This window comes from Dendrobates tinctorius, unplaced genomic scaffold (assembly GCF_039654945.1).
Source record: "Dendrobates tinctorius isolate UK_male_01 unplaced genomic scaffold, ASM3965494v1 ptg000016l, whole genome shotgun sequence".
Lineage (NCBI taxonomy): Eukaryota > Metazoa > Chordata > Amphibia > Anura > Dendrobatidae > Dendrobates > Dendrobates tinctorius.
In genome coordinates, this window is record NW_027361684.1 from 17,441,554 (window position 1) to 17,454,739 (window position 13,186).

General features: G+C 40.2%; 1 protein-coding gene across 2 annotated transcripts in view; it reads right to left on the bottom strand.

Moving 5' to 3' along the window:
• Nucleotides 1-13,186, bottom strand: part of FOXN1 (forkhead box N1) — an 80,412-nt gene that overhangs the window by 13,948 nt on the left and 53,278 nt on the right. For both annotated transcript variants that reach the window (XM_073565532.1, XM_073565533.1), the window contains exons 5-6: nt 10,965-11,090; nt 3,410-3,540 (exon numbers count right to left, since the gene is read on the bottom strand). In XM_073565532.1, coding sequence (XP_073421633.1) covers nt 3,410-3,540; nt 10,965-11,090 — 257 coding nt within the window. The remainder of the gene's footprint in view (nt 1-3,409; nt 3,541-10,964; nt 11,091-13,186) is intronic.

Below are 13,186 nucleotides of genomic sequence, written 5' to 3' on the forward strand. Positions count from 1 at the left end.
ATTAAGAACACAACTACTTACTGAAAATGTCAGAATAGCAGACAGGTCCTCCCTAAAGGGGCGTCGTTTTCTTCATTACTGGACAACCCTGTCTTAAATGTCACAGTGGTCCAGATAAAATGAAGCACACATATTCACCTCCCAGACCAGCGCAGTTCCAGAGATGTCGGTGCTTTGTCCCCTGGACGTCCCACTTGACATTGGATTGTCAGGTGAGCGCTGCAGTCGATTAACATCCGCTGATCGGCTGCAGCCTTCAATCTTTCATCAGACAAAACTGTTCTGTCTGATGGAACTTTGAAGGCTGCAGTCTTTCAATGGATGCTAATAGACTGCAGCGCTCACCTGACGTAACAATGCAAAGTGTGACCCACGGGAGATAAAGCGCCGACATCACTGTCTGGGAGGTATGTGTGGTCTTTTACATGGGGCACTTTAGCGTTAAAGAAGTGGTTATTCACTAGTGAGCATCACCAGATCAAAAGTACCAGTCATTGCGCCCCTTAGTATATGTGTTTTTGTATTTTTTATTCTTCCATTCAGTACTAAAAATATGGACCGTTTTATTTAATGCTAATCTTTATGGTCTTTTCCAAAGGTGTGAGGTTCACAGGATTCTCTGGGGCGTGTTTTTAGGCTGCTGTTCATAGATACCCTATGAGCCACACCCCGTTGGTAAAGACCATAAATATCAGCACAGTATAAAGGCCCATATCTATTTAACTAGTGGTTCAGCCGCTCGACCCTTGTTCACATTCACGCCACTTGGCAAGTGAAAAGGTTTTAAATACTAGAGTAGGGACTGTCCCACAAGGGTTGCCGTGACGTGGCGGGATGGCTTGTACATTATTTTGATAAAAATTATGTTTACTAAATACCCTTATTATTATTACCTTTATGCATTATTTGCAGTATACATTTTTATTTTTTAGTTCAGGATATTTGTGTTTTTTGCTTTTTGTTTTCCCATATCTATTTAAAAAACAAAGTACTTGATATTCATGAGAGCAGTGGGAAAAGCTTAAAAACAAAAACTAGACACATTTGGCCTGTGGACAGGTCCTTTTAAAGTAACTGGTATAATAAGGGAGGTCAAGAACTACCATATATCTTACCACGGTGCACACATTACATATTTGTGTCCTTCACTAAATTTCTATATCAAAAATAAAATCTGGATTTTTCATTTGTGTACTCAAAGGTGCTTTACTTTAAAATTTGGTGTTGAACAAAGTGTTAGCAGTTGCACATAACATTCAGTTTTTACATCAACATGAGTTAAGTTTTTCACATCCTAAAATCTTGCTCACCCAGAGTCCCAGTTTATTTTTAATACACAGTGGAAAATGCGAAAATAAAACAATTAATCATTCATTGGGAAGAGTCTTAATGAAAAAAAATGTCGTTTCTAAGCAAACTTCTGTTTTCCTGTGTATAGCCTGCGGCCATGTGTTATTCCCTTCTATCTGCTCCGTCCTACTCTCTGGAGCTTGGTAGAGAGGGCAGATGATTGCTGCAGCAGTCCAGAGTCAGACACAGTGTTTGTGTTCTGTAACCATGGAGACACATAAGTCTGCATAACAGATGTATACCCAAATGTCAGAAGGGTTTAATCACTAATTTATAGCAAAGCAAAGTTACTTAATTGTTGATTGTACATGCATTATACCAATACAACAACTATTTGCAAACTTGTGTGGGTATATATATATATACAGTGCCTACAAGTAGTATTCAACCCCCTGCAGATTTAGCAGGTTTGATAAGATGCAAATAAGTTAGAGTCTTCAAACTTCACACAAGAGCAGGATTTATTAACAGATGCATAAATCTTACAAACCAAAAAGTTATGTTGCTCAGTTAAATTTTAATAAATTTTAAACATACAAGTGTGGGTCAATTATTATTCAACCCCTAGGTTTAATATTTTGTGGAATAACCCTTGTTTGCAATTACAGCTAATAATCGTCTTTTATAAGACCTGATCAGGCCGGCACAGGTCTCTGGAGTTATCTTGGCCCACTCCTCCATGCAGATCTTCTCCAAGTTATCTAGGTTCTTTGGGTGTCTCATGTGGACTTTAATCTTGAGCTCCTTCCACAAGTTTTCAATTGGGTTAAGGTCAGGAGACTGACTAGGCCACTCCAACACCTTGATTTTTTGCCTCTTGAACCAGGCCTTGGTTTTCTTGGCTGTGTGCTTTGGGTCGTTGTCTTGTTGAAAGATGAAATGACGACCGATCTTAAGATCCTTGATGGAGGAGTGGAGGTTCTTGGCCAAAATCTCCAGGTAGGCCGTGCTATCCATCTTCCCATGGATGCAGGCCAGATGGCCAGGCCCCTTGGCTGAGAAACAGCCCCACAGCATGATGCTGCCACCACCATGCTTGACTGTAGGGATGGTATTCTTGGGGTCGTATGCAGTGCCATCCAGTCTCCAAACGTCACGTGTGTGGTTGGCACCAAAGATCTTGATCTTGGTCTCATCAGACCAGAGAACCTTGAACCAATATGTCTCAGAGTCCTCCAGGTGATCATGAGCAAACTGTAGACGAGCCTTGACATGACGCTTTGAAAGTAAAGGTACCTTACGGGCTCGTCTGGAACGGAGACCTTTGCAGTGGAGTACGTTACTTATGGTATTGACTGAAACCAATGTCCCCACTGCCATGAGATCTTCCCGGAGCTCCTTCCTTGTTGTCCTTGGGTTAGCCTTGACTCTTCGGACAAGCCTGGCCTCGGCACGGGAGGAAACTTTCAAAGGCTGTCCAGGCCGTGGAAGGCTAACAGTAGTTCCATAAGCCTTCCACTTCCGGATGATGCTCCCAACAGTGTCGACAGGTAGGCCCAACTCCTTGGAAAGGGTTTTGTACCCCTTGCCAGCCTTGTGACCCTCCACGATCTTGTCTCTGATGGCCTTGGAATGCTCCTTTGTCTTTCCCATGTTGACCATGTATGAGTGCTGTTCACAAGTTTGGGGAGGGTCTTAAATAGTCAGAAAAGGCTGGAAAAAGAGATAATTAATCCAAACATGTGAAGCTCATTGTTCTTTGTGTCTGAAATACTTCTTAATACTTTAGGGGAACCAAACAGAATTCTGGTGGTTTGAGGGGTTGAATAATAAATGACCCTCTGAATAAACTTTTCACAATTTAAAAAAAAATTAAACAAAGAAATAACATTCTTTTTTGCTGCAGTGCATTTCACACTTCCAGGCTGATCTACAGTCCAAATGTCACAATGCCAAGTTAATTCCGAATGTGTAAACCTGCTAAATCTGCAGGGGGTTGAATACTACTTGTAGGCACTGTATATGTGTGTAAATATAAATACGGTATATATGTATTTTAATTATATTTTTATTTACACATATATTGTACACGTAACATTTGTAATAACAAAATTCCTACCTGTAGGAATAGATGGGTTTTGGGTACAGGGGTTGTTGGGATTCCATGCCAGCCTGGGGGGCAATTCTTTGATAAGGGTAATGATGGGATGTAGAAATGTATGTCACAGGATAGCTTCCTCCTGTAGAGAACTAAAGGAAAGCAATACATGGTTACCACTGGTGCCTGCAACAATACAGTTTACAGAGCAAATATGCTGAGACTGTACATCATATTGTCAATATACACAGTGTATATATATATTGTATGTACAGTGCCCTTATATACATCCTAGCTGTGTTAGCTAAATACATATACATATGTATTTATATACATTTACATATGCACACCGTTTATATTACCGAGGCCATATTTTACATGTTGCAACTTTTTGCCACAATTTTTAACGTGATTACTGCAAAAAAAAAATAAAAAATGCATTGGGGCAACAATGTGTGAATATTGCTCATAAGGATTTGCAGAGCTTTAGAAGATATAACAGTGATTTTATCAAAACTACAGCAAGAAACCCAGTAAGCGACGCAGTGCTGGAATCAGGGATTCTGTACCTACTTTACACAACCTTCAGATTTGAAAGTCATTCACTCTGAAAATGTTCGAAATCGGTAGAAAATGATCCTCTATGTTCTCTGCCGCATTGCTAGAAGACTGTATCAATAACATGAGGACAGCCAGACTGGATTCCTTTTTTTTTTTCAGTCATTTCTCCTTTTAGTATTCCTTTGAAAGCCTAAACTGCTGACCAGCTAAGTTGATCTTGAAAGTATATAGGAAGGTGTGGACATGGGAGATGAAGGCAAATGATGGCCGGAGATTATCTTTTTATATAACCGATGATTAGTTACCGTCAGGAAATCAAACTTCAAAGTGCAAACATAGGCCGTAGGTTTATTAAGGGTGGGAATACGAGACCAATTAAATGGCTCTGGAGTGATTTTCAGTGAGGTTTTCCACTCAGGTACTTTTATTCTTTATTAAAATCAGGTTTATTAGATTTTATTAAGACATTTCAAAGTCAATTTCATTATACTATTGTGTATTTACACTATAAAAGGTTAAACCGGTAACATTACTGAAGCTCAACTTCATAAGAACATACATCTAGATCAGACCAGGAAAATATTTTTTTCAAGAGTACTTGTCATTTTAGGAAACTTTTCAGAATAGGCTGTTGTGTGTGCAAATGAGGAGTAACATAATTTCCAGCCATTACGTGGCTAGAATTGAGCATTTTTTAACAGATTTTCCCCTCTATAGACTTGATGTGTAATTTTCACTTCTCTCTGAGTTGGTGGGTAGAGACTAACTTACACACAGTACACACTGAGTAATGGGGTCCTGCTCTTCTTTATCCGTAGTGCAAAGATAGAAGCAGCAACAGCATGGAAGACATTGTACACAGCTATGTGGCTGTGAATCCAGAACAGAAGTAGATTAAATTGGCTAGAAGCCGCAGTACGATCTGCCTGTGTCTGCATGGTCTCTCGGTGTGCTGAGCGCACTTCACTCCTCTCCTCTCCCAATACAGTGTAATAGGGGCTGTAACCTGATACTTCCGGGAGATGACAATCCATGCTTTTTTTGACCAAGATGGATGTGACCATTTTTTTTTCAGAGAGGATGATGAGTTGAGGATGCATGGGAGGAAGGGGATAAGTGGCTGATAAGAGGAGAAAGATGCAGATTTTTCTGATAAGAAATATTAAAAAATGTCTTATATTAGCCCATTTAGACATGCCATTAACCCCTGGTGTACTAACATAAACAAAGGCACGACTGCTGCAGCCACTCAGGGGAATTGTTGATATCAGTAAACCAATGAGGTCTGAGAGCGGGAGGCAGATATACCTTATTTTCTTCCTTTATCCAGCAGCCTGGGGCCATTGATAAGGTGATGACTAGTGGTCACCAACTCATTTAAATGCACTCTGTAAGCAGATTTTTCTATGTATTCCGAGAGCAGCATGATATAGGGGCAGAGACCCTGATTCCAGTGATGTGTCACTTACCGGACTGATTTTTGCAGTTTTGGTAGAATTCTCTGCTGTAGATGTAGCTGTGCCTTGAATGTTAAGCAGTGTATAACCCTGCCCACACCCCTGATTGGCGGCATGTTGTATACACTGCTGCCAATCAGAGGAGGGGGTGGGGATACACAGATTAGCTGGACTGCCTGGCAAAAGGAACCTAGTCCTACAGTGATAATCTCTTGCTGAGACCTGCTGACTGACTCCATTTTAATTACATGTTGCCACTTGCTTTTTTTTAAAAATTAATAACATATTATTGGTTTTGATTTATTTCTGTGTAGTCTGCCTGTTTACGGAATTATCTTTAATGGCTATTATGGATTTCATGATCAGGGCTGCTGTCCACATATTTATACAAGACCGTCATTATGCGGGTACAGCCAACCAGACCCACTAGGTGCACCGCATGGGATAGCAATGGAAGGCGCAAGGACTGCGGTCACTATTTTCTATTGTTCCAATTTGATTAGAATTCATAAGCTTCAATCATCATCATTCTTAAATTTCCAAAATATATCCAGTGATATATATTTCCTACAAAGTTTCCATGTATACATCTGCCATTAATTTATGCCATGTGCAACCCCAGAATAATACCCTATTGTACTCTCACAGCCTTCCTGTCACCCTATCCACGTATGCTATCGAGAGTGATAATGATATTAGACATGTACTTAGGTGTAGACGTATAAATGATGGTTCTGTCTAAGAAGACGGCACTTTCATGGTCATTAATCACATACATTGTACTTGAGCCCTGAACCACCTGCAGATACGTGCACCTGGGTCCAATGTCTAGTGTGAAAACATGAGGATATAATGTCTTGGAAAGTTGGAAGAGTAATTGAAGTCAAACCAAATAATTCATATTTAAAACAAAAAAAAAATCCACCTATACTGTTGTTATAGAAGGCAAATCTCCAATACGGATGGGTGACCTATATTTTCATTTTTGGTATGGTGCCTGCATCCACATTTTCCTCCATACTTATCCATAGATAGTGATAAGCAATTTCTTCATTTTAGAAGTCTTGCTTGTACATTATAAAGATATTTAGCCCTGCTTGGACACACACCTCATTTTTTTTGGTAAAAAAAGTTACATAAACAAGGCCTTCAAGAACCACTAATCTTCTGATCCTTGGTCTATAGGCGGCCATGGTGACATGTAAGAGAATTACCTTAATCTCACTTAGACATACACAATGCTTCACTCCAAAAACAGGTCTATAATCTCTTTCTCTATTTTATAGAAACATACCAAACAAATCTGAAACATGTAATTATGAATCATTTAGGTTATTAGTCACGAGACATGTCTCATTGGTTTGCCCTATTTCGATTCTTCATCGAAAGAAGCAATGCAGACTTGATAGCACACGCAAGACTTAAAATAGAAATCAGACAGAACATTTTATTATCTTGTATGTAGTCTTGCCAAACACATGTAGTAAGTATTATTTTTTTTATATTTGATTGGGACACATTTAAGCAAATTGTATTTTATATATACTTCTCTACACTACAGATGGTGGGGCTACGAAAAAAAAGCCCTATATACAGTACTTCTGGCAATGGATTCCCTGAAATTTGCATTATGTATAATAATAAATCATGAAAAAATATGGAACTATCAGCCCGATTGTCCAGATCGGATGGATTTTTCTCAGGTACAAAACAAAGGTCCTGATTTTCATTTGCGTTTTTTTTTAAGGGAGTTATCTGGGAGCTTGCTTACTTTTTGCTATGAGACTAAAAACTTACAGGCAGGGCAATGTTGCCATTGCTGATGACCTGCCTGTTCTGTCCGGTGCCAATATCAGAGACCCGTAATCACAAACCACTTCTGTCTGTGAGTCTGCTGCTTCATTTGACCTTTCGTTAACAGAACACCTCTTCTTCTTCTGAGCTGCTCTGTCGACAGGGTGTCACTGCCGGTATCATGCTGATCGACAGCCGACTCCCCGCAGTTAGGTAGCTCGGAGTTGACTGTCAATCAAGCATAACATTGGCATAGATGCCCCATCATCCTATGGCATAGATGCCAGATCAACACAGCAGAGTGAAAAGAAGCTGCTCCGTTAATGTGTCGTCATCGGAAGCCACAAAAATCCGGAGCGATCCGTGACCACTTGATCCAACATAGATCGGCGTCGGGCTGAACGGGCATGTAGTTCGCAACTACCTGACTGTAAGCTCTTGGCTCCTTACAGAAAAGTCCCGAAAATCCCCTTTAAGTCGCTTTTTTTGTCTTGTAGTATTCCTTGACTTTTTTTATACCAAATTCTTCAAAATGGAAGAATTTGGCATGAAAGACTATTCATAAATTTTGTACAAAATCAAACATGCTTCATTTTTGCCTTTAACCTTTGTGACTTTTTTTTTCACGAAAAGTCACATGTCCAGTTAAAAGGGTCACAAAATTTGTGCAAAAATTTTAGGTATGCATAAAAGCATTTCAGAGGAGGACTGGCGCACACACTGGTCAGAGTGTGATTTGCATAATGGTCCCGATTCTCCCGGAAGATAGAATCCTTGGTCGTCTGCACCTGCCCTTAGATAGACAATCATTACAAAAAGAACTGGGCAGCCCCTTTACATTAAATGCCCCCAAAGGTTTTAATTCTACCTTACTGTTGTAAGTTGGATCACAACCATACAAAGAATAATTACATACTGGTAGCTGTATCCATGGATAGGCAGAATATGACAGACTTTTGTTTTTCATTTTTGCTGTATCAGTGACTTTTCTCCTGAAACATTAAATTATCTGACTTGAACTGTTCACAGAAAAACACCCCAATAATCTAATATTTTTTTACTTGTTCTCCATGAATGTTAAATATCAGTTTTCACAGCAGACAGTTTCCAAGTATCTGAGGTTGCACACTGTACACCTTGCAACGTGGTAGCCTAGCACAATATTTTAGAAGTGTCCCCTAGGGTTGTAAGACTGGGGGATGCACTAGTGACAGCTTGTCAGGCTGCCAGTCTACAGGTGGATTGTTATTAGAAATATAAGAGATGTGCATGTTGCAGCGCGTCCATGTTCTGCTCTGGCCTCGGGCACTTTCTTGTTTGCTACAGTTTCTACCATGAGTTATGCCAACGTGCTGTAGTAAAGCTGGCACCTGACGGTAGGCAGGGAGGCGGCTCCTCCACTTTTTCACAATTATGAAATATGATTTTAGCAATTCTGACTTTAGGACACCTACAATGCCGAGCCTGGTACCTGGAACAGGATGACAGCCGGTGGGCTGGGAGAAATCTTATATAAATAAGAAGTGATTAGAATGTACGTGGCTTACATTCTAATGAAGCCTCACCCAACAGGGATGTCCTGACTTCTGACTTCTACATTTTATTAACTACTCAGAGATTAATGGCTAATTTACTTTGATATCTAAATTAATGTATATTTTTCTTACTAACCACTTAGGATTTGATAAGATTTTCTCAGAACTTTGCGTTGGAGTTATATATGGGGAGTATTCTCCGACACACACCTCAAATGGAAGGCTCAGATCTGTGCCACTCTGTAGCCCGCAGTGGCATGCGGTGTTCATTTGTTACAATGTTAAAATAAAAAAGTGAACATTTTATTATGGTTATCACTGCTTTCCTATATTGTAAGCACTGGCAATCACAGGTAGAAGAGGGTCCCCAGGGCAAGAACAGTATATGGGCCTTTGCAGTCCAATAGTTTATCATAATGTAAATTCAACATGTTTTTGAGGTGGTAGTGGCCCCTTACTTCTTGGGCCCCTGTGCGGCTTCACAGGTTGCACCAATGATATGTCCGCACTTGTTGGTAAGAATAAAGATATGTTGATGCATATCTCCCTGATCGAGGCCAGTAAGCCACCTGTTATATGTCACATGAATGGTGGCCAGGCTTTGTTCAGCATATGTGTCAGGAGCTTTCCCACCACACACACTGACTATGCTTACATGATGGGCGTGAGACTGCAAGTATGTGATTTGCATACAGGTAGTCAAATACCGACTAGACACTTGCATTGATCGAGGCCAGATACGTCTAGTCGGAATGTAGCCATACGTAAACAAATGGCATACCTTCTCTCCCGGTACTGAGATTCATCACAGCACGGGTGCTGCGAGGATTCACAAGTCTGCAGTCACATACAGTAAAGGCACACTTGTAGCTTAAGACTGGATAACCCCTTTAAGACTTAAAGGGGTCTTCCCATTTCGTAAAAGAGCACTCCTTCGACTGCAGTTTGTATTGCAAAAATAAACTATTCTTTATTCCTCCTCCTCAGATTATTAATAGTCTGTTTTTCGATGTATATTTTATATATATATATATACATATATATATGAGTATTGTAAGTTTTGTTTTTAAACTGTTTAGTTTTGAGACAATTTACTAAGAGCTTGTTCAGACTATCGTGTTTTAGAACAGCGTATTCAATTTTAGACGGTTCTGCACCCATTCACAATACATATGAGCACATGAAGCCACACACGGAGCCAGTTATGTCTGAATTTTGCAAACTTGATTGGCTTTTTTTTAACCTGATCCCCTAATGGTGTGCTTTACTTAAGTCAAAGGGATGAGAGAATTTAAATACGGTAGGTATTCTCAAATTTGCAAGGATAGGAGATAATTTCCTGATTGCTGGGGGTTTGACCGTTTGGACCCCCACCGTTCCCGAGACTTGGGGCTGTGAAGAGCCTTGTGTAAATGGAGCATTGGTGGATCTTGCAAACTGCTACTCCATTCATTCTAAATGGAGTTCTTGGTGATAATGGAGTTCTGTGCTCAGCGGAGGTGTAACTTGAAGCTTGTGGGCCCCAATACAAAATCCTCAACAAGGCCCCCAAGTATCACTTGTCTTTAATAGTTATTGTCTTTTCCAATGAGGCAAAAGGACCTTTGGGGCCCCTCCAGTCTCCAGAGCCCTGGAGCAATTGCAACCTTTGTCCCTATATAATTACGCTCTTGGCGCTTGGCTGGTCTTCGGCAGTCTGATAAGAATGAGTAGAGCGCTGCAGTATGGAGGATCCACCACGGCTCCAGTCACAATCTCGGGATCGGTGGGGATCTCAGCGTTCAGGAAGTTATATCCTATCCCACAGATAGGGGATAACTTTCAAACTTGAGAGTACTCCTTTAAGACAGCGATATGAAGACATGTCCGTTTTTCATGCAGAAGAAAATGAGCCAACGCAGAGGTTTTTCTGTTCTTGCAGACTTGAGCTGTCCTTGTATTAAAGGGATGGCAGTTCACCTGAATGGTCGTCATGTAATGTTACATTTCCCCTGCGGAGGTCATCTGTTTGGTTTAGACAACCCCTTTAAGTGTTAGGTCCATTTCAACCCTTTTCTCTGTTTTTTCTATGAATTATTTGTTTGTTCGTTCACGCAATCAATAATTTTAAATATATATTATATACAGTATGTTTTTCTTAATTGTACTTGTGGAGCTTGTTTGTGCAAATCCTTGGTTTTGTACTTTAGTAACACATGCCTAAACGTCAGCTACACATGTGTGACGTACCTGAGGAAATGTTTGCGGGGCACAGTAGATCTGCTGTGTTGGGGACTGGGACCAGTACATCCTTTGTTCTTTCTCTTGCTGTCTCATAAGCAAAGATTGCGGCTTCAGCTTTACTTCTGATCCCAGCTACAAAGAGAATGACACATTTATAGCTTTAATTTAATTAATTTACTCATTTCTAGTCTTTTTCTCTTATTATGCAATGGATGCAAAGTTTGCAATATTAGTGGCTGCACCAAAAACGTGGATGGATGGACTGCGGCAATCTGGACTCGTAATTCTAATATGAGCATGCTATGAACAGTATACAGTGCAGACAACACAGACAGGATCGATATATCAATAAATACACAAAAATTACAATTATCATGCAGTTTTCTTTAAAATACATATCTTTCTTAAGTCTCCAGCACACAGCATTATTCCGCAGCCCGCGGAGGAACCAAAGGCAACGCCTTGCACAATGGACAATGCCACATTTTTTTTCTTACGGACCCATATAAAGTTTACGGTGTGATCCCATAAAATACTATGATCCCATATATCCTAAATATATCTGTGCGCATGACACCTTAAGAAGATATTCAGAACTTTGGTTTATTTACTTTCATGTGAATATTGGGGTCTGATGATCCTTAAGGAATAACTATTGTTTGATTTTTTTTCACAAACCAATGAAAATGAGTGAAAATAAGAAACTTTGTAATTTATCTTATTATTATCTTATTATCTTATTAGAGAAATCTGCTTCTTTCTCCTCCAGGACTGAGAATTCATTCTCAAAATTCCCAGTTCACAAGTAAAATGTGTCTTCAGTGAGTACAGACTTTCCCATAACGGAGTTAGGAGATGACAGTTGGTGCTCATAATGTTCTATGAAGAACAGTAACTGTGATTTGTGATGAACGTGCAGCTGAATGTCTGTGTCTGTTGTCACCACTTCCTTCCTCCTCTCAATAATCTACATAGAATAATATGGGTACCAACTATCATCTTCCATCTCTATCGTATTTTCAGTTAAAGTGCAACCCAACAAAACATTGTATCGCACTCGGGCCAATGTTATTCTATGGAGCAGTACAGATGTCCGATTTTTTCCATGGACGATTTACATCCGATATTCTGATTGCACTCACAGCAAGTCAATGAGTCCATGGGAAAAATCAGACTGCACTATAGATACAGCAGGAAAAACAAGAGCATTTCTTTATTGAGATACTAAACTAAGCGAGAATGCAGCGCTATGACACATGCAAAGTAACACTGAAATGCACACAGGTTAGGAATTTGAGAAGAGCATGCCGGAAAGCCAGAAAAACAAAGCAGGAAAGAAGCCCTTTATACTTGCCCCGAAGGATTCTGAGAGCAGAAACGTCTTCTATCTACCAGCAAAATCCCAAGTCAGTGGTTATAAGGCACTTACTAGATTATTTTAAGCCATATTTAGCGAGAACCACCTTGAAATATAATAAAGGCGTAGAGAAGAAATGTCATATTATGTGACAGCACAAGACAGGACAGGTTATCAAATCACCAATATCCCAGAAGCCAAGTAATATCTCTTCTACCCAAAACTGGAGCATGTGAGTATTCTCAGCATCCCACGGAGGTCCAAAGTCAATTATTATAAAATGCAGAGGCGGATTTATTCTATGGCAATTTAAGCTTCTTATAACTTACTCATCAGGGGTCTAATAAAATAAGAGCATAAAATGGTGATTCCTGACCTGGTGACAGCTTGTCTGTACCGGCCTCATAGCCACGACACTGCCATTCCTATTAGGCCGGGATCATACATGCAAGAAACTTGGAGGAGTCCCGCACGTCAATACCCGACACTCGGGAGTGCAGCGTGTGGCTGCATGTATTTCTAAGCAGCCGCACGCTTCGCTCCCGAGTGCCGGCTGCAGTGCCGGGTATTAAGATCCGAGACTCGTGCGAGTTTCTCGCATGTGTGATCCCGGCCTTACAGTCATATGGCCAGACGTGGTACTGAGGAGCACAGTTGATTACTGTTCAGGAATTGGTAAAAGTCAATTTTTAATGTTTTCTATCTGCTTTATACTTTATTAGTTAGTGTGCAAGTACTTTTGATATAAAAGAGATAAGCAATCACTTGTGTAGCAAAAAAAAAAATCCATATACATGTCAAATTCAGAGGGACTCATGTAAACTGACTGTGCTTTAGCAGGAGAACCAATTTCAGGGTGTGCTTCCCCCTC